Consider the following 22,342-nt stretch of genomic DNA (forward strand, 5'->3'; position numbering starts at 1 on the left):
CGTAAATTATATATGGAGAACTTTAACAGAAGTATAGGCTTAATTCTTTGTCAGTATTACAGTCTATTAAATGTATGTAAAGTGGGGTGTAATTTTATTTTGCTTTATTTGCAACATGCTTCAGGGATACTTACTGTATATAGATCTCATGGTTATAGAAGGGAAATGAAAATGATTAATCCTTTTTGAAAGATGGAAACTGATGTTTGGTGTGTTATTTTCATTCTTAACCAAAGGGAAAGAAATATTTAGTTGCCTCAGAGTTAAATTATCCAATGGTGAAAGTTTGAGCAAAGGAGCATTTTTTTTTTCTCTAAATAACCTGAATAACCTATGGCCACACATGACATAAATCACTGATTGATTGCATTTAGAGAATCCAAAAATAAACTACCCACGTGGAATAACAATACCACTAAAGTTTATAAAGCACTTACTCTGTTAGCAGATAAAATGATATGTTGATACAGGGCGAGAGACTGTTTTCCATATGATACATGTCACTATTTCCCACCACTCCTGGTCCCTGGACATTTACATACTTATGGGGAAAGTGTTTTAGAAAAAGGATGAATGTCATTTCTTCTGAAAGCAATCCAAAGAACTTGCTCTTGGGAATATGAAACAGTTTTCACTGTGCTCATACAGAGTTTAATATTCCTGTAGAAAATTTTTTGAACAAGTTGGCAAAGAGGAACATGTCAACTCTTGTTTTGAAAAATGTTCACGATTTTAGCTCCTTGACCCCATCAAAAATAATTATAAGAAGTCTGATGGGCTGAACTTTGGACATACATAGTACTGCCTGCTGGTATTGATGAAGCAAACAGGTGCATTATATTACTAACTGTATTCAGGGGAAAACCAAAGTAAAACATTCAAATGATCTATTAATAGCAATATCTGTACTGTCTCTATGATTCTGATTCCAACATCTCAACATTTTAAAGTTTTTCCCAAACTAGATATTTTGCTGAGCTCATGTTTCATTTGTATTTTATATAATTTGCAATAAACAAAGAATGGTTGCAATAAACAAAGAATAACTTGCCTGTTCAGTAGTAAAACCATTAAGACCAGAAACCAATCAGTAGTATTACTAAATATTCTGAACTATTAAGGGAAAAAGTAACACCATCGACTTCTTAGTCATATCTTTTCTTATGAAAACAGATTTTAGGATTTGGGCCAAAAAGCTAAATAATCAAAATACTTTTTCAATTAAAAACATTTTTTCATGATCACTTTAAACTTTTTTCTGTTTTAGACAAAGAACTTTTGCCATTCGATTTTACTTTATAAAACCAAAAAGATCATTTTCATATTTCCTCTTTAAACACCAGAGACTCCATGTTCTATTTTTGAAAAACTGCAGGAATGTGATTATCCCCCTCTGTTACATGAACATTTTTTTAATTTTACTTCTGCTGTTCTTTATACTGTTATGGAATTTTTTTTTTTTTTTTTTTTTTTTTTTATGCGTTACGCGGGCCTCTCACTGTTGTGGCCTCTCCCGTTGCGGAGGACAGGCTCCGGACGCGCAGGCTCAGCGGCCATGGCTCACGGGCCCAGCCGCTCCGCGGCACGTGGGATCCTCCCAGACCGGGGCACGAACCCGCGTCCCCTGCATCGGCAGGCGGACTCTCAACCACTGCGCCACCAGGGAAGCCCTGTTATGGAATTTTAAAGCTAAGATTTTTCACGTTTCTGCTGCTTCCGTAGTATAGCCCTACAAGACCAAATCCAATACTTGATAAATTTGAAAAAAAAAGTTAAATCCTAAAAATAAACACTGATTTATACCTAAATTGTATATTCCAAGATGGAATATCTTTAACGTTTGCTGACTTTTCCTACAATAGTTCATTTAGTTCCTCTCACATTCTACTGACATTCTAAAGGAATCTAGATATAGAAATTTACTAATTGTAAAGTCCTAGAGATGATCTAATCCAGCACCTTCACACGCTTCATTCTATCCCAGGAGGGGAACTGACATGCCCTAGATTAACCGGGATAAAAAGCTGTGATTCCTGACCCCTGGGGCAAGGACTTTTCATTGCAAAGACCATCTGTCATTTGGTAGGAATTTAAATTTTAATTCGATTAACAGACTATTTTCAAGAGCTGCTGATGCTAAAAGAGTTTTTAATGAATCTCATTAAATTTTTTTTATTATTTCAATTTTTTAAATAAACTTTTTTATGTTAGAACAGTTTTAGATTTACAGAATTATTGTGAAGGTAATACAGAGCGTTCCTATATACCTCCCCTGCCGTTTCAACTATTATTATTGCTTTACATTAGTATGGTACATTTGTCACAATTAATGAATATTAATACATTATTAGTTACTAAATCCATGCTTCATTCAAGTTTGTTGTCCCAAGATGCCCCCTAAAATGTCACATTACATTTCTTTTTTTTAAATTAATTTTTTATTGGAGTTTAGTTGCTTTACAGTGTCACATTTCGTCTCATACTTACATCTCCTTAGGCCATTCTGGGTTGTGACCATTCCTCGGACTTTCCGTGTGTTTGATGACTATATGTATTTCCTTGTGTTTGAAGAGTACTGGTCACATATTTTGTTGATTGTCCCTCAATTGAGGTTTGTATGATATTTTTCTCATAGTTGGACTTGGATAATGTGTTTTGAGGAGGAATACCATAGAGATAAAATTCCATTTTTATCCCATCCTATCAAGGCTACATACTATCAATAGGAATTATTGCTGTTGATGTTAACCATAATCACCTGGTTTCAGGTAGTATTTGTCAGTTTTCTCCACTGTAAATTTACTCTTTTTGCTTTCTCTTTCCATATTGTACTCTTTGGAAGAAAGTCGCTATACACAGCCCACTCTAAAGATGTGGGAAGTTATTTTCTGCTTTCTTCCTTAAGTATCTACATAAATTATTTGAAATCCTTCTGCATGGCATATTTGTCTATTCTCACCCACTTGTTGATTTAGTCAATCATTTATTTTCATCAGAATGGATTGATAGACATTTGTTTTGTATGTTGGGTAGTAACCCAATGCTACTTTATTTCGTTGCTTAAATTGTTCTGGCTTTGGCCACAGAGAGATTTTTCAGTTGGCTCCTTTAGCCCTTTGATATACCCCGTCATTTTGTGTCTGTGTGTATGTATGTGTAGGTGTGTTAGCACTTTTTTTGCTTTCTGGCACAAGATGCTCCAGGCTTATCTTGTGTCTTGTATATTTCTTGCCTTGGTTTAAGAGTCAGTCCTTTGTCCAAGAGTCTTGATTCTTTCATTGAAAAGGGTATTAGAGGGCATCCCTGGTGGCGCAGTGGTTGAGAGTCCACCTGCCGGTGCGGGGGACGTGGAGCGGCTGGGCCCGTGAGCCATGGACGCTGAGCCTGCGCGTCTGGAGCCTGTGCTCCGTGATGGGAGAGGCCACAACAGTGAGAGGCCCGCGTACCACACACACACACACACACACAAAAGAAAAGGGTATTAGAAACCAAGATCTGGGTGGTTGTTGTTTTCATTGCTATTGGGGTGTCGTTGTGTCTAAATCCTCTAAGCTGCCATAGCAGCAAGATATATGTATGATTAGTGACCATTAATATATATATATATTATATATATATATATACACACACATATTTATATGTGTAGCCATCTGTATGTATAGTAAGCTAAACATGAGTTCACACTGATGTCTCCAACTCTAATATCAATACATTATACATGGAACATTCTATCCTTGCTTATCTGTAAACTCCTGCTCCAAGAGTGAAAAACTTGGCTTCCAACATCTGCCATCCATTTACTTTGTTCAATTCCAGAATATATACACACACACACACACACACACACACACACACACACACACATATATTCAGAATTTTTAACCTATAAGCCCGTAACTTTATCCACTATAACGCAGTGCTTATGTACATTTGCTTTTGCTTCTGATCTTACAGGCTCCATGCATTTTCAGAGTTACTTAGGTCAGCACCTTATTCCCCAACCCACTTCAGTGAGGTTCTTTTACATTTGTAATTCATTTAGATTCATTTTTTTAGTATTTTGCCTTCTATCCTGGGACATCCCACCTTCCTAATTGATTTTTTCATTTGCATACATTAAGGTTTACTCTGTGGCCTGAAGTTCTACAGGTTTTGACAAGTGCTTAATGTCTTGTATTTACCATTATTACATCACACAGAATATATCACTTCCCTAAAAGATCCCCTGTGCTTCACCTATTCAACTCCTTAATCCCCTTTGTAACTCCTGGAAAACTGTACTTTTTTGAAACTCTAGGTTGGGACTAAACATATCCAGAGGTAACCATCACAGTCAAGGGATAGCTGATATGTTGTTTCTCTTATACAGCACTTATTTTAAACAAAGTGGACATTTAATGTTTGGTGTATCATGTTTCTTAGAGATCGGGATCGTGAGCCTTTATTTTTATCTTGTTAGTATTTTTCTGAACAAAATAAAGCAAAATATCTCAAGTTGGAGGAAAAGATCTTTCTTTCAAAGAGGGGGAAGATGAGTGAATTGAGAGGTCAAAAGAGTAAATGGACAGGTAATATTGATTTTATGTTTTTAATTTTCAAAGTTATGTTTGAAAAGATTTTATTGAATGATGACTCAATAAATTTAAAATTGTTATTTATATTTTATTGTCAAAGGGACCCATCCTTCCTTCCTCCTTCCTTTCTACCCTTCATCCTCTCCTTTTTTTCTCTTTCTTACTTCCTCATACACAAATGTTTACTGTGTACCTGTTAGTGAGTACCTATTTTTCCCCAGACATTATAATGGATACTGGAAATTAATAGGTAAAAAAAGTTATCCATGGCATAAAGGACTTTCCACATTATTTTTGAGGCCAGAAGATATGAATAGGCACACAAAGGAGTAAATCTGTCTTGGAGCGTCAGGGAAGGCAACAGAGATGATACCTGAGCCTTGGGAAGAGTGTTAATGTCTGAGACAGATAAATATACTGCATTCTAGGCAGGAAGTATAACATATGAAAACATCTAGGTGGATTAGAGAGAGTGACAAAATTAAGGTGCTACCAGTTAATTAAGCTGGAGTGGAAGTGTCAGTCGAGGTGGGATGGAGATGGAAGTGGTGGTAGAACAGAGGCTAGACAAGTATAGCTCACGGAGGGCCTTGAGTTGAGATTTTATGCTGGAAATAATGAGAAGACTACTTAAGGGTTTATGAACGAGGTAATGAATACATCATGTGACATTTTAAAAAGCTCTACTTGGCAAGGAACTGGTGGAGAGAATTAGGGAGGGTATGAATCTTAATCCTAGAAAACTTTGTAGACGATTATAACTAGAGTCAGGATGGGAGATGATGAGAGTCTACTTTAGGGCAATGACAGAGGCATGGAACAGCAAGGAAGTATTTGAGAAATGTATTAATAAAAATAGGAAGTAATATGAGGAAGGAGGCAATGAAGTAATACTGAAGGGTAAAGTTGAGAATGTTCTCTAAATCCTACTAATCTTTAATCTCATTTAAGGGAATTGGAACCTTGATGGCAAACAGGCACATTTTGTGCAATTTTATATTGAATATTTCATTATTATATTTCCGAGAATGAGTGCTAAGAATTCCATAAAAATATTAATTCAGGAAGGAACATAGTCTAGATATTTCTTCTTATTAAGATATTAAATCTTATTTAAAGGAGAATGTAAAAAAAATGAGTTCAGAGTTTGTGACATGTCCATGAAATGAAAATGAATTTAAGCTTAAAATTCTTCTCTGTTGTGAGGAAATTCTTGTTATGGTTTTTTGACGTGTAATTCATAGAAACTGAAGTGTTCACCCATATTGGTATTCACAGTATCATTCTAGAGGTTAATCCAAATAAACTTTTTCTTTGGCAGGATGACTCTTTAAAGCAATTGCAGGTGGTTCATCAACCGTGGATCCTGCCAAGTGACACAGAAAGTGAAGGAGTGGAAGCAGAACAAGAGAAACGTGAGTAGACACTGCTGTTTATTGACAAATTGCCTTTAACCAAAGGACATCCATGATGATGGTATATGCCTTTCCCAGTACCAAACGACGTCTGCAAAAAATTCAGACTTATTTAGGGAGAATATGTAAAGTTAAGCTATACTTTTGGTCTAAAAATCTTGATTCACTGATCTCTTAATTGTGGTGCAGAGGCCCATAAACTTAACTTTCTGAAAAGCAGTGTAGTACGTTAAAAGAAGGAATTATTATTTCTGAAGACCAACATAAAATATCCATTTGGAATGTGAATCGTCTACTAATGCTGTAGATTTATATCATATAAATCTATATTTATATCATATATCATATCATATATACAGTGATAACTTGTGATTATTAAAAAGTTTCAAAGTATGTTAGGATTGGCTCGTTATTATTTTTGAAATTATAATTATTGGTTATATGGATAAATTTATGTATGTAGAACTGTTCTAGATTCACAAAACAAATTAATTTTGTAATAGTAGTTAAGACAAAGAGAATGTACAGCTCCTGATTTAAGTCATTAGATTATAATCATAACAAGAATGAATTACTATAATTTGGCATGACTCAGTGCATGCTCTCCAGGGGTTACTGACATTGTCAGACAGATGGGTTCAGCATGAAGGTGAGAAGTTAGTGTCTGGATCATAGAGGAAAAACATCAATTTTTAAAATAATAAGATATCAGAATCTTACTTTTTTTTCTTTACCAGTGGTAGCCTGCAGAGACAAATAAAAATTGTAAGTAGTAATGTAGCACTCATGATAATTGGAGTGAAGCAATTAATTAACTATTCCCCTGAGCTGTAGTCATCAGAGATACCTGATATATTACACAGGTAGCAATCATGACTCTGTACCCAGGGAGATCCAGGAAATTACTTTTCCAGGTTAAAAGGCATTTATAAAGATCCTTATCCCACTTCCATAACTGCAGGCTTATGTGGCCAGAGGGAGCACAGCCAGGAGAGGGACCTAAGAGGCAGGTGCTCAGGTGAGAGGAGGAGACAGCCCCAGTGTCACTCAGACACATTCGAAATGCAGTGAATAAATTAGTGACATTGTACAGATTCTAATGGAGGGAAACACCTTCTATAGAAAACAACTGATGAAGACTCAGAAAGTAGACTGTACTTCAAGCATGTATTACAGAGTAGTTTGGAAGATCTTTAATGCAAGTGATCCTAAGTAAAATAGTCTAGGAAAGGAGCAGCATAGGGTACAAAGAAGAGCATCCCCTAAATCTGAAAGAATTACGAGTGGCCTGGAACTTTTATGAAAACAAACGCAAGCACATTTATACCTCCTAGTCCCCACACATTTACACATACATAAGCTCTCATTCTAGAGTTTGGATTTAATAATTTTCATCAAATTCTTTTGAGGTCTTCATAAATTTTGCATTAAATAAATCCTTCGAGCGAATGTGTGTGTATATGTGTGTGCGTGCGTGCACGCATGTGTGTATTGTATAAAGACAATATATATAATTGGGCTAGCTGTACTCTCTCAGATTCTACATCCAGGTGCCCAAAGTGGGCATGACCAGGTAAACAACACCCTTACAGGATGCACGGTGTATTAATTCTATGAATGTGCTATAACTTTTAATGAACTAAAAACTAAAATCAAGAAAATAATCAGAAGTATATTTAATCCAAGTCCAAATTCAGACTTACTTACTTTCCCTGAAATCCATATGTCTCCATCAGTATTAAGTCTGGAAAACAGCTTACTAATGCAAAGGAGATTGAAAACCCCCAGAACTTTCTTCAACCCTTGTCCTCTAATCATATTGCCTTTCTGCCATATACTTTCACAAGATTTTGTTGATAAGTTGTAATCATCTTCTCTTCTATTAGGGTGCAAATTCTTTGAGGGAAGGAATCTGTTTCCTTCATCTTATTTAGCTACATAATAAGACCCCAATAAATATCTGAAAATTTAATAGATGAATGAATGTGTAGGTTTCTTGGGTACTTTCTAACTTGTTTATCAGGACAGTTATAAATATGAAACAAATAAAATGAATAATAATTGTGACTGAATAATTGTCATGAAAATTATAGTTTTATTAAAATTTTAATATTGGATTTATATTTTAGCCATAGATTTTGCCATATGGTCTGTCAGTCACTCTGAAGAAGGTTATTCTTAAACTCTCCTAACCATAGACCTAGAACCAAAAATATTTGATTTCAGTAATGTCATACTTGGAGGTGACCCTTGACAATGGTAAACTGTTTGAAATAAAATCAGGGTTTAAAAATAATTAGGTGGTAATAGGAACCATCAGGAAATGGAATGCTGGCTAGCAGTGCAGCCAAACTCATAGTACAGAGATGCAAATACTCTTCAAGAGCGGCATCTAACATTCAAGTACTAGAACAAGTGTAAGATGGAGCCACTGAGGTTCCGATACTTGTATTCAATGTATGAGTTTTGTGGAACAGCTGGCAAGATATGTATAGATCATCTACCTCTTTATTTTCTCAGCGAAAGAAAATAAATGACATAAGTCTGTGTGAACCCAGCATCTGATTTATAGTGTAGAGGCTCATATATTAGAAATTTATGAGTGAGGAAAAGGACAAGATTCATCATTCCAATGGTAACACCTGTTTCTTGACTCAGCTTTCTATAAATTATACGTAGGTAATTTTATGGAATTTTCAGATTTCTCCTGAGACAAAATTATCATGGTGGAAAGTTTCCAGATAATGTTAGGATCTTTGTAGTTGTGCATATTTCTTATTGTTTCATTGTAAAATAAGACTTAGTACAAGTAAGTTTTATAAAAGCACCATTTAGGAAAAGATGTCTTGAATAATACAATGGGAAGCTTTAAACACTTTTATTATAAACAAGATAAACAGAACGCTTAAATAGACTTTTTATCTACTCTGATTTTAGCATAAAAGTCTACATCACAAATTTAAAACACTCACGTCAGGAGTGTGTTTTTTTTGTTTGTTTGTTTTTACATCTTTATTGGAGTATAATTGCTTTACAATGGTGCATTCGTTTCTGCTTTATAACAAAGTGAATCAGTTATACATATACATATGTTCCCATATCTCTTCCCTCTTGCGTCTCCCTCCCTCCCACCCTCCCTATCCCACCCCTCCAGGCGGTCACAGAGCACCGAGCTGATCTCCCTGTGCTATGCGGCTGCTTCCCACTAGCTATCTACCTTACGTTTGGTAGTGTATATATGTCCATGCCTCTCTCTCGCTTTGTCACAGCTCACACTTCCCCCTCCCCGTATCCTCAAGTCCGTTCTCTATTAGGTCTGTGTCTTTATTCCTGTCTTACCCCTAGGTTCTTCATGACATTTTTTTCCCTTAAATTCCATATATATGTGTTAGCATATGGTATTTGTCTTTCTCTTTCTGACTTACTTCACTCTGTATGACAGACTCTAGGTCCATCCACCTCATTACAAATAGCTTAATTTCGTTTCTTTTTATGGCTGAGTAATATTCAGTAACATTGTATTTGGTATGCTTGCTGGTGTCCCACAGGGCCTCTGAGGAACTGTTCATTTTTCTTTTCTGTCTCTGTGTGTGTGTGTGTGTGTATGTGTGTGTGTGTGTGTGTGTTCCTCAGGCTGGATTTGGATTGACCTATCTTAATCTCTTTGACTTTTTCGTATGCCAGCTCAAATCTGTTGATGAGCCCCTCTAGGGAATTTTTCATTTTAATTCCAGAATTTCTATTTTTTTTTTTCCTTTTATAATTTGTATCTCTTTGTCGTAGTCTCCATTTGGTGAGAGCTTATCCTTATACTTTAATCTATTTTACATGATTTCCTTTAGTTCTTTGACTATATTTCTAGTAGTTGATTAAAAGTCTTTGTCTAGAGAGTCCATCGTCTGGGCTTCCTCCGGGAGAATTTCTTTTGACTGCCTTTCTCCCCCCATTTATGGGCCCTACTTTCACGTTTATTGTGATATCATGATTTATAAATCATGTCATTTTGTTGTTATTGTTGAAAACTGTGCATTGAATATAATATAATGTGGCCACTCTGGAGATTGGACCATCCCCACCCTCCAGGGTTTGTTGTTGCTGCTGTTTTTTCTTATTGTTATTGCTACATGTTGTTTACTAACTTTCCTAAATCTGTAAAGTCTGTATAATTTGTTGTACACAGACGCTGAAGTCTTTGCTCAGTAGCTTAAGTTGTTAGCTAATGGCTGGACAAAGTATTGAGGCATGCCATGAGCACTCCAGAAGTTTACAACTCTGCTTAAACAGACCTTCTAAGTCAATCAGAGGTGAGAGGTAGATCCGTATCGGGTCTTTCCTGAGCAGGTGCAAAGCACTGCACATCTGTGTGGCATTTCTAAATCTACACGCCTATGTCAGAGCTTTTGAAAGCCTCCTATGGACGTATCACTTACTGTATTTTTTAAAAAAAAATTTTTGGTAAGCCTTTTGTTTGCCTCAGGAAGCTTCTGTATAAAACTATAGTCCCTGATTGTTTTTGACAAATGTTATATGGACAGGGTATCTCACTGAGTGAGCTCTAATTCAGGTCAAACAAACAAACAAACAGAAAACATTCAAGGGAGGCATTTCCAGGCAGCTTCCATATAGGTCAAATAGTGACAACTCTCTAGATATCTGGGGAAACTCTAAACCTGTTCTGCCCCCTCTAGTGGATCATAGGCTGTTTGTTTCATAGCTACCATCATTGTGAGAATGCTGATTTTCAAGGCTCCCACAGAGCAGGAGAGAAGGATATTAATACTGGGTAAAATAAAACCCTACATAGTTATTGTTTCTATTGAGATTCAACTGCTTTTCTTTAATAAATGTTCTATGGATTGTTGCAAGCCTTCGATAAATTTCCTGAGTTCGGAAAAAGTTGATTTCAGTGATTCTTGCTCATGTTGTATTCTCATTGCATTTATAGAGGAGCACATTTTTTGAGATCTCTATACCTGCATTCCACAAGTGCTTCTCCTCCACTATTTTTCTTGATTTTATCAGCCTAGTTTTCTCTTTGTTTGAGGAACGGGAGTATGCTATCTTCATAATAGGTTATAAAATTGGACAGTATCTGCTTCTTAAAGTCCTGTCTCATGAGAAGCTATTAAAAACAAATTTGTGGGGCTTCCCTGGTGGCGCAGTGGTTGAGAGTCTGCCTGCCGATGCAGGGGACACGGGTTCGTGCCCCAGTCCGGGAAGATCCCACATGCCTCGGCGCGGCTGGGCCCGTGAGCCATGGCCACTGAGCCTGCGCGTCCGGAGCCTGTGCTCCGCAACGGGAGAGGCCACAACAGTGAGAGGCCCGCGTACCGCAAAAAAAAAAAAAAAAAATGTTTGTGGTAAAATAAGTTTTGAGAAATTCTACATATCATTGTAGTTGAGAGGCTCTCAATTGTAAGACATACCATTGACATCCCTTTGCAAGAGGAGCAAGGCAGCTCTGTAATTTTAAGTGAACAGATCAAGTGTAATCAGCATCCTGGCTTCAAATGGGGGAAAATATTGTTCATTGTTGACTTGAAAAAACACTATAGAGTCTCTTCCAAAATATTTACATAGTAAAGTCACTGGGTAGCCCGACAGAAACAAGATGTGCTTGACCTGTGTTTATCCCAGGTATTTTTTTCATATTTACTTAAGTCCTTTTCGCAGAATGCCCATTAATGCCTATTTTCTACAATGCCTATAATTTGCAGAGTGCCTATTAACTGCTGGAAGGACAAGTATTCTGGAATTTTAGGAAGTGCTAAACTAATCTAATCCTCTCAACCTCAACTCTTTCAATTTAGTGACGAAGAAATTGATGCTCTAAGAGATGGTGGGCTTGCCATGTCACCCAGTTAGTAGCAGAGGCGGGAGTAGAACCAAGAGCTCTTCTTTGGATCCAGCGGTGTTTACCTCCGTTGCCTCATCTTTCACTAATACCTCCCTTCATTTCCCTTTCCAGGGGGTGACGCAGTTTATACTGTGACTCTTGAGAACCAAAGTGCTTAGAGCAGTAAGTGGGGCTGTGGGATTCTGCTGTCCACCTAGGATTTGGCCAGGCTTTTCACCTTGAAGAAAAACCTTTGTTCTCCTTAACCAAACATCAGGTCATTTCTTTCCAGGCAGTCTCCCAAGATTTTTATGTGCACAGTGCTTGAGGCAGTGGTGTGAGGGTACCACAGCTGATTATTTACCAGTCCCAAGATAAGGACTAACACCCTATCAAGTGAAGTAGAAGAGGTGGGTAGAGGAGCAGTGGACTGCAGATGACAGAAAGACCAAAGTGAGTTAATAGACAATGATGTCAAAGTGTCAGGCTACATTATACATGGAATTCCCAAGATTTTAATGGTATTAGGTTGTGGCATCAGAAATACAGGCTAGAATGAAACATTTTTAGATTATTGCATTTTGTTTTCATAGAGTGAGAATATTATATTAATACTTATATTAATATAAACATAGTGGCAGATACATAGTATATGCTTGGTAAATATTAGTTAATTCTAAGTTTTTACTTTTAGGCTAAGCACATATCATATGAAATGGTTGCTATCTATTTTAAAAAATTAATGACAATATTAATGTATCTTCTGTCCCACAGTGACTTTTGTCTCTCACTTACTGTTAGGTTTCTATTTACCATTAATGATGTTATTATTAATGAGGTTATTCTTACTCCTGCACGGAATTTCTTCCTAGCATTTGCTAGGTTCTCACTTCAATTTACTAATGGACTCATTTTTTTTATTGTGAACACACACTTAATATTCACTTAATATTCTCATTGGGAGTCTAATTTCCTCTTTTTAGATGCTATGATGGAGTGGGAAAAAAACTAGGAGTCAGGAGATGCATTTAAGGTCCTATTTCTTCCCTGTGGTCCCCAGGCTAGTAAATTGCAGAGAAAGGGCTGACACTCAGGTGCATCTATAATTGTTCAATTCTCAGATTTTAACTCTCAGAGATACATTAACTACATGGGAATAAAGGAGAATGCTCTCCTCCAAGGTTCTCTGCCAAATACTTTTTGCCTTTTACTTACTAACCAGGAATGATTTATATTTTCACTTGTGATTTATATTTTCACTTTCACTTGTTTTTTCTGTTTTTCTTAATTATTCTATGTCTTTTACATTCAACTTGTTGCCTTTAATATGCCTTGACATTGCAGAAGAGAGAAGGGTTTTATAACCCTAATTTGGGGCAAAAAGAGTGACCACGCCCTTGGGTGGGCTCATGGGTGGTATGACTGGCTTATGCAATGCTCTTACATATTACGCCAGGCTGTAAGAGGTCATCTCATATCTACTAATTGGGATACCTGCAGCCATATGATCTTTGATCTCAACCTACCTTATTATTTCATTCTTCTTTTTCTTGCTACTTCAGACTTGTACTTACTTTTCTCAAACTAAATTTTAAAAAACCAATGAATGAACTATTCCTTCCAGAAGATGCTATATTTTCATTGTCTCTGCTAGGCTAAAAGTTTACTGGCATAATTTCTGAGGAGGTAGTGGAATATTTGTTGTTAGGATCTGGCAAGAAATCCTAGCCTGAAAATAGACACTGTAGCTTAAGAAACTATTTGTGTAGGCATAATAAAGAGGGTATATGAAGATAGACTAGGAGTTCTAAGCACAGAATTTCAAAAATGTGGCATAATAAATCTTTTTCACTGAGAGAATTAGCATATATTCTAATATATATATAATTTAATAATAAATTGGGAAAATTGACACATAGCCTAACATAAATAAAACTACAAAGTCTATTTGGGAGATATATTTAGAATTACAGCATTCAGTTTCTCCTTAAAGCCTACTATGAATAATTGACATTTTAAGGCTTATATAGAAACATATGTATCTCTAAAAAAGGAGAGAATGGAAGAGGACTGACATTTATTACATTTTTGTTGTTATGTGCTATGTAGTATCTCCTTTAATTCTTGTGACAACTTGATGTGTAGGTGGTATTACTGATTTTACAAACTCAGATTTGTTAAAAACCTCTTCCCAAGGATATACAATTAGTAAGTGCAATTAATTCTAGCTTAATCCAAAGCCATATGTTCTACTCTGAAATGTCATTGCATTTCTAAAAGCTTAAAAAAGAAGGGAGGGGGAGGGAATGTGTGTATATATAGTATCAAGAAAGGAATTATTTCACTGAGCACTGAAAGAATTTGTATCATAAAGAAAACACTATAAAACATGAAAATAAGAAAAAGTGACATATAAAGAAATAAGCAGTAATACATTTGGGTAGGAAATCTGCTTTTAATATAAACTTCAATTTGATTTACTTATCTTTACACTGTGCTCCAAATTATTATCTATAGGCAAAGTCATCCAGAAAATTAAAGGCGGCATATATGATAAACATAAAAATTAGAATTTTGACAGAATAAAATAAATAGCATTTAGTAATTACATTAAGCATGTTTTCAATCCCATAGTATGCTATTAAAAATAGAACAACTGTTCAAATCATGCTGCCAGATTTCTTCAAAATGACTTGTTTTGAAATGTTGACGAAATATCCCGAAACTGTATATCAACTTTAGTATAATTAAACATTCTTCAGACCAAAAGCATAGCTTTTTCTATATTCATAAGCATAAATTATACATGACTCCCCTTCATATTAGTACATAAAGGTTTATCCACTTGTTAACATTTAAAATGATGTTCTGAAAGTTTCTGCTAGTTATATAAGGCTTTATAAGTTATAAATTGCTTCCACATATTTAATTCCCCAAAATTAAGCTGTTAGGGAAAATTTAGTCTTACTATTCTTATTGTACACTGTAAGTGTTCAACACATATTTACTTAATAAATATTTATACATTCAGTATTTACTTAATAAATATTTACTAAATGAATTGAACGAATGAATGAATGAATGAAATTAGTTCAAACTGGGTAAGTGACTCGAAGATTACTTGAGCAGCGGCTAAGCCTCAGTCTCCTCTTCTTATTATTCAGAGCCCATAATGTCTCTCAAACACAGACAAATGTGTATAACAAATGATTTATTGGTATACACAGCAAAACACGATACATTCAACAACGTTGAATACGTTCAGTGTGTTGTTCCTCTGTAGTAACGATGGTTCCATCAGAGTTAAAGTGAACATGGTGCGTTCACACAGCATTTACATCAGTCCCTGCACGTGCATGTGTGATGCACTGCCTCAGGCGATTTGTGTTGCCGTTTTGCACTGAATAGCCACTCAGGAAGAAAGAAGAGGGTTCTAATCTGTAAACAAAACTCTTATCTTTATTAAGATCTTATTTATCTAGACTTTATGGCTACTCGCTGGTTGCTTGTTCTTTCCCCCAACAAAGCTGCTTCATTTCTTACATTCCCACAATTATGGGGAATAATGGTCTACCCCCTGTACGGGCAGTCCTGCTTCACTAAGGCTGGACGCCTAAGTCAGTTGCCATACAAGAAGGTTATGCCAAAGTTCAGTTCAGAAACTTGAGATCGGTTACTTCTGTCTCTTATTCCTGTTGTCCTTGGCTACTCTGCCTTGCCCCACTGCCTCTATCAAAATAAAATCTTCTCATGTATTTGTATTCTTAACCGCTGTTGACACATTTCCCAGATCTTTCCACTGTGGCCTATGGAACAGGAATTTGATTTGCAAACTGACTACTCAGAGAACACTCTCCATGCCTTTTTTGCCTTATTTGAAATGGTTCCTAGAGGACATTGCTTCCCTTTTAGCCTTCACCAGGGAAAGCTGCTCTTTTCAGTTGCCACATGTCAAGCACCATGAGATAACATTAATATTCTACCTGAAATTCTCCTTCTTTTTAGGCTTCTGCCATTTGTCCTGTGTCTTTCCTTGTCACTATAATCTCATCAGTCACTGCTGTTTTTTCATGTGGGGTGCTGACATTTGGTTCATTGGTTTCCTCTCTACCACACTCTTAGCATTAGGAAATTTTGACTTTCATCTGGGTTATTTATCCAATGTCCTACCATTAAAATTCCTTGGCCCTCTCAAGTCTAGTGCTCTTCTAAGGAAGTGTAATTTTTTTTCTCATCAAATGTGAAGTAGCACCCTACTCTAAGATCTTAGATTTACTCTAGTCTACAATCTACCCAAACCTTCTCCCTTTCAGATTCTCTGTTTCCCACTAAACTCACACGTCAGTCTTCCTTTGGTACCCAGACACTTCACTACTCCTCTTTCTTCAAGTATGCCAGACCACAGCTGGCTTCATGCTTCAACCTAAAGTCCATGCTACATAGAACAGTGATGTTCATCTCTTGGGAACTTGTAAGAAATGCAGTTTCCTTGGCCCCATCTGACATCTACTAGTCAGAAACTCTAATAGTGGACTCCAGCAATCTGTGCTAATTCTTTTTGGGTTTGTTTTTCATAAATTTATTTATTTTTTGCTGTGTCAGGTCTTCCCTGCTGCACACGGGCTTTCTCTAGTTATGGCGAGCAGGCGCTATTCTTTGTTGCGGTGCACGAGCTTCTCATTGCGGTGGCTTCTCTTGTTGCAGAGCACAGGCTCTAGGCGCATGGGCTTCAGTAGTTGTGGCTCATGGGCTCAGTAGTTGCGGCTTACTGGCTTTAGAGCACAGGCTCAGTAGTTGTGGCGCACGGGCTTAGTTACTCCATGGCATGTGGGATCTTCCCGGACCAGGGATCAAACCCGTGTCCCCTGCATAGGCAGGCGGATTCTTAACCACTGTGCTACCAGGGAAGTAACAATTTGTTTTAAAAGCCCTCCAGGTGATTCTGATACACTTAAAATTTAAGGGAACCACTAATATAGAGCATTAATTCAACTGCTGTCTTGCCAGAACCTCTAATACCTTTGGGTGGTAAAGGACATTCAAATGTGAATACATCATTATTTTACTCAAAGCCCCTCTATGTGTAAGATTTCTAAAATTTTACCAAGTTCTCCAACTTTATTCAGCATCTGCTTTACATATAAAATCACCACCTTGAATCCAAACGTTTTTGTAGTTCTTATTCATCTAAATTTGAATTTTCTAAAACTGGCAAATACCAAATGCTTAATGATACTTCCAAGGGTGTTTCCCTTTATACCTCTCCTCTGTGGAGGATGCTAAGCGATGCTAACTTGCTCAAGGTCGTGTGTATGAGAAGGGGTTGAGCCAGAATTTGAACTCAGGTCAATTTGAGTACAAAACCCACGCTTTTATATCTTGCCTCTAAATTTGGTGAAACAGACATTGTATCGCCATGCCTCTTTACTCTAGCTGAAGCAGTATTTACCATTGTAGAATTTTTTAAAGTGAGTTATATAAAAATCTCTTATCAAATAACTTTGATAAAGATCAGGTAAAAAAGTTCTCTTTATTATAAGACTTCTAAGAGCCCTTAATATGCTGGTGTGTATTTTGATCCTCCAAAAGGCCAATGGTATATTGCTGTTGAAAAGTCTTTGATCAAGGAACCGTTTGTTTGTGGATCATCTATATTAACAGCTTGTAGGACTAGTGTTCCAAGATCTGCTTTGGAAAACTTGGGCTTAATCTATTTCCATTCTCTTCAAGAAACGTGAAGGTTTATCTCCCTTGATGCCCTTATTTCACTTTCTTTGATCTTCTGTTTTATTTCCCCGCTCTTTTTAACTAGAATACTCATGTCCCCTTGTCCTACTATGCACTTCTCTTCTGCCTCAAGGATGCATTCAGAGGAATTACATTTAGTGTTTAATATTATGCGCCAAGCATTAAAAATATAGGGTAGGGGCTTCCCTGGTGGCGCGGTGGTTGAGAGTCTGCCTGCCGATGCAGGGGACACGGGTTCGTGCCCCGGTCCGGGAAGATCCCACATGCCACGGAGCGGTTGGGCCCGTGAGCCATGGCCGCTGAGCCTGTGCGTCCGGAACCTGTGCTCCACAACGGGAGGGGCCACAACAGTGAGAGGCCCGCGTACCGCAAAAAAAAAAAAAAATATATATATATATATATAGTATACATGTAAATATGCACTACTTCATGCAAATCTCATAATAATTTTGTGACAATTAACGTTAAATTACAAATGTTATAGCATCACAATATGTGACATGTATATATCCAATCCTGAATATTCTGTGTTATGGTAGCAGTCTGTAGAGCATGACTTTCCTGCGAAACCCATGCTGGACGTGAAAATCATGACTGTGATTTAGATGGGATCTTCCTGCAATCCACGTATATATTCATAACACTATCTGGAGGGGCATTTTGCCCTAATTTTTATTTAAGATCAGAAAAAGTTTAAATTGAAATGACTGAATTATGAAGTGAGAACCTACACACTATTAAACAGTTAACTGGTGTGTCATTGCAGTCACTATATACTCTGAATGTAGTTTCGATATTAATTTCAGTTAATCCGCATTAGAAATTGGTCAAACCGCACGGGAATTGCGTTTGATGGACTTTTTTTCCTGGTCCAGCACATGACCTCTCTTCCTTTCATTGTGCAGGTTCTGCTGATCTTCTTCTTTGTGTTCCATGCTCTTCTTGTCCTGCACTCGTCTACTCTGGTATGTTTGCTCAGGGCACTTAATGTCAATGTCGGGTAATGACGGGTACCACTTGCAACTACTTGAAGTTCAGATTTTTTTTAAATACATAGTCCTCGTGACCTATAATGAGAAGAAGATTTTCCTCCAGCTGCTCTGCATGATGTTTTCTCTTTGTTTTTGTGATTTTCATGGATCTCAGGCCCCTCACTGAGTCTGTAGTCTTTTGTGCTGAGGAAGTGCGAAGAGGATTTCAATCCCCTTCTTCCTATAGCAGGAAAATTACTTTTAGATACATGTGAGATGAGAACATATACCCCCCTTTGTGCAAACCATGGACTCTATGACACCATTAAATATATCTTAGAGATACAGCATCTCAAAACAATTTCACATCCGTGGACGTGAGGTTACTCTATGGGCTGGATATATAAAGATGAACAGTTCTCAGTATCTTCTCTCAAGCATGTTACAGAGGGAAGTAAAGGGTCGAGTGTGCCCTTAGCACTCATAGAATCGTAAGATATCAAAATAAGAAAGAATTTGAGAACTATCTACGTCTCTTCCCATCTCACGCTCATCTCTTCTCTGCAATATCCCCACCAAACAGTTCACTAGCTTCTGTATGGGCACCTTGAGTAATGCGAGTACACTACCTCCTGTGCTCTGCTCTAGTTGCTCAGTGACCCAATCATTTTGTATTAAGAAATCACCTAAAGAAATAATTTCCTCAATGCTGTGTAGTTATCAGAATATTATGATGCTCATTGCACATATTTTATAATAAAACTTGGAAACTGATTTATAATAAAACTTGGAAAATGTAAAAAATGGAAACAACCTAATGGCCAACAAAAGAGGATTGATTTTTAAAAATTACAGCAATCTATATAATGGAATAATGTGCATCTGTTATAAAGAATGAGATATATATTAACTCGATATATACATAGATTTGTACGGATATTAACTGAATCCATCTATCTATATTGATATATACTTTGATGTGGAAACAGTTTTTACAATATTGTTACATAAAAAAGTGAGTCACAAGACAGTATACTAGATACAATTCTTTTTTGTTATATGTAATGCATAGACACATACACAATCATATACAGATGATTCTTGAACAATGTGGGAGTTAGGGCAACGATTCTCTACATAGTTGAAAATCCGCATATAACCTCACAGTCAACCCTCCGTATCTGAGGTTTCACATGTGTGGAGTCAATCAACCGTGGATTGTGTAATACTGTAGTGTTTATTTATGGGAAAAAACCTACATGTAAGTGGACCTGCGCAGTTCAAACCCATCTTGTTCAAGGGTCAACTGTATTTACATCTGCAGGATACTGTCTGGATGGCTAAAAAAAAATATCTTAAAAAGCTATCTGCACCCCCATGTTCATTGCAGCATTATTTACAATAGCCAAGATACAGAAAAACCTAAGTGTCCATCAATGGATGAATAAATAAATAAAATGTGGTACATACACACACACAATGGAATATTATTTAACCATAAAAAATAATGAAATCTTGCCATTTGCAACAATATGGACAGAACTTGAGGGCATTATACTAAGTTAAATTACTCAGACAAAGAAAAACAAATACCATATGATCTCATTTATTCATGGAATCTAAACAAAACACCAAGCTCATAGATACAGAGAACTGATTGGTGGTTTCCAGAGGCAGGAGGTAGGCAAAATGGATGAAGGTGGTCAAAAGGTACAAACTTCCAGTTGTAAAATAAATATGTCCTGGGGACGTAATATACAGCACGGTGACCAAAAACAAACAAACAAAAAACACGTGAATTTCTGATGTTGTACAAAATGTTTAAAAGCTACTTTAAAAGAAATTTCTCTCCTATTTTGCTCCAAAATCTGAATCCTCATAGCTTCCTTCTTTCTAGTTCTGTGTTTTTTTTGTATCACAAGCAAAAATTGTATCCCTCTTCTACGTAATAACGGTACCATTGCAGGAGCGCAAAGATCATGTGGTTCTCTTTCTTAGTCCTTCAAATGTTCTTTGCATGACATACAGGCATATTCCTTCAGACTAAGAGATCCAAATGAGTAAATCATTCATGTGGTTTATATTAAATAAAGGCCTCCAGTGAGTCAGGAACTATGCCAGAGAAGGACACATCACTGTCACAGGTGACAGAAGCTACTAGATGATGAAGTCACACGATAAATATTACTTACATGCAATAATGACGACTATCATTATATAAGCATTAGGTTGAGATAAGTGCATGCAGCAGGGGGATCCTAGCTTGACTACTGGGCACAGGGCCCTGGGAGAGTGATATTTAAGACCTGAAGGAGTAAGTGAGAGAGAGGAGTTGGCAGGGTTGGCTGTGCTCTCCTCCGCGGCTCTGAAGCTTCCCCCGCACCTACCCTCCCGTCTCTGCCAGTGAAGTTTCCTAGTGTGTGGAAACCTTTCCTCCTTCACAGCTCCCTCCCACTGGTGCAGGTCCCGTCCCTATCCTTTTGTCTCTGTTTTTTCTTTTGCCCTACCCAGGTACGTGGGGGGTTTCTTGCCTTTTGGGAGGTCTGAGGTCTTCTGCCAGCGTTCAGTAGGTGTTCTATAGGAGCAGTTCCACGTGTAGGTGTATTTCTGATGTATTTGTGGGGAGGTCGGTGATCTCCCCGTCTTACTCCTCTGCCATCTTGAAGCTCCACATAACGTATTCTTGAAGTGTGGACATATCCCCTTGCCATCCTAGTCATATTTTTCTAGGAAAAAATAAATGCTTTCCAATCAAGCTGTATGGACAAGTAGTTCCAGTGCCGAAGTAGGACACATGCAGCCTGACCCACCTTATGCTGCTCTAGTTTTCTAAATTCAGTTTCCTAATTCCTTCCAGGAGAGTAATTGTGTACATACCTTGCAGGTATTTCTCATTGGCCATATTTGGAGACAAGCCAATCTATTTTAACAGCCCAAGATATTTTTGTGCATTATATATGCAAAAATTCTTCTATACAGATACAGAAGTTGATATAATGGCAGTAAAATATGGTATATAGAGGTAGTACTCTAAGATCAGTGTCACTGTAAAGGTTCAGATGGAGTATAGGAAAGCATTAAAATCCCAGTCTTTCTTTTGAACATGCTGTGCTATAGATCCATCATTAAGCACATCTTCGTCTGTTTTCTTTCTGCCTTACAGGTCTGTGAAGCAGGCAGGAGAAGTTGCAAGTGGTCCTTAAAGAAATGGCATTATTCAAATCCTTATGTATAGTTCTAATTTTATTTACTACGTGTAATCATTTAGAGAATGGTTATTTTTATAATCTCAATAATAAACAAGTACTCTTGTAACCAGGGGTGCCTAAGTGTGTAATCAGAGAACACTAACTCTGGCAAAGCATTCTGGGGAGGTCAGGCTGCCTACTGCCTTTCGACATGGTTAGTGTCCTGGGCTTAGATTACTTTATACCTAGTCATTAAGATTACTATTTGATACTTTAAAAATTGCCTGGTTCAAATAACTTTGCTTAAATTTTTTCTGTATTTTAACTTGTCTAGGGTTTTCTACTTCTTATATTTTTATAATATTTTCTCGTTTTTTAGATTAGTAAACATTGTACTTACCCACACGTGCCAAGACAAGCCATTTAGGTCTCTCCAGGAGTTAGCTGTTGGTGTCGTCACCTGCCATATGTGTTTCTGTGCAGCAGCAAGAGGCGTGTTCTCCACCACTGCTGCTTCTTCCTCTGACTATCTCCCCTGTTCTTATCAAAATAAATAATTGATATGTTAATTCAATAAAGCAGATCCTTAAGGAATGAAATGCATGGCCCA

At 37.1% G+C, this 22,342-nt stretch overlaps 1 protein-coding gene across 1 annotated transcript in view; it reads left to right on the forward strand.

Annotated features, from left to right (window-relative positions):
• Positions 1-22,342, forward strand: part of LOC136136868 (uncharacterized protein C8orf34-like) — a 164,262-nt gene that overhangs the window by 132,433 nt on the left and 9,487 nt on the right. The window contains exon 6 of the mRNA XM_065895131.1: positions 5,896-5,989. Coding sequence (XP_065751203.1) covers positions 5,896-5,989 — 94 coding nt within the window. The remainder of the gene's footprint in view (positions 1-5,895; positions 5,990-22,342) is intronic.

This window comes from Phocoena phocoena, chromosome 17, assembly GCF_963924675.1.
Source record: "Phocoena phocoena chromosome 17, mPhoPho1.1, whole genome shotgun sequence".
NCBI lineage: Eukaryota > Metazoa > Chordata > Mammalia > Artiodactyla > Phocoenidae > Phocoena > Phocoena phocoena.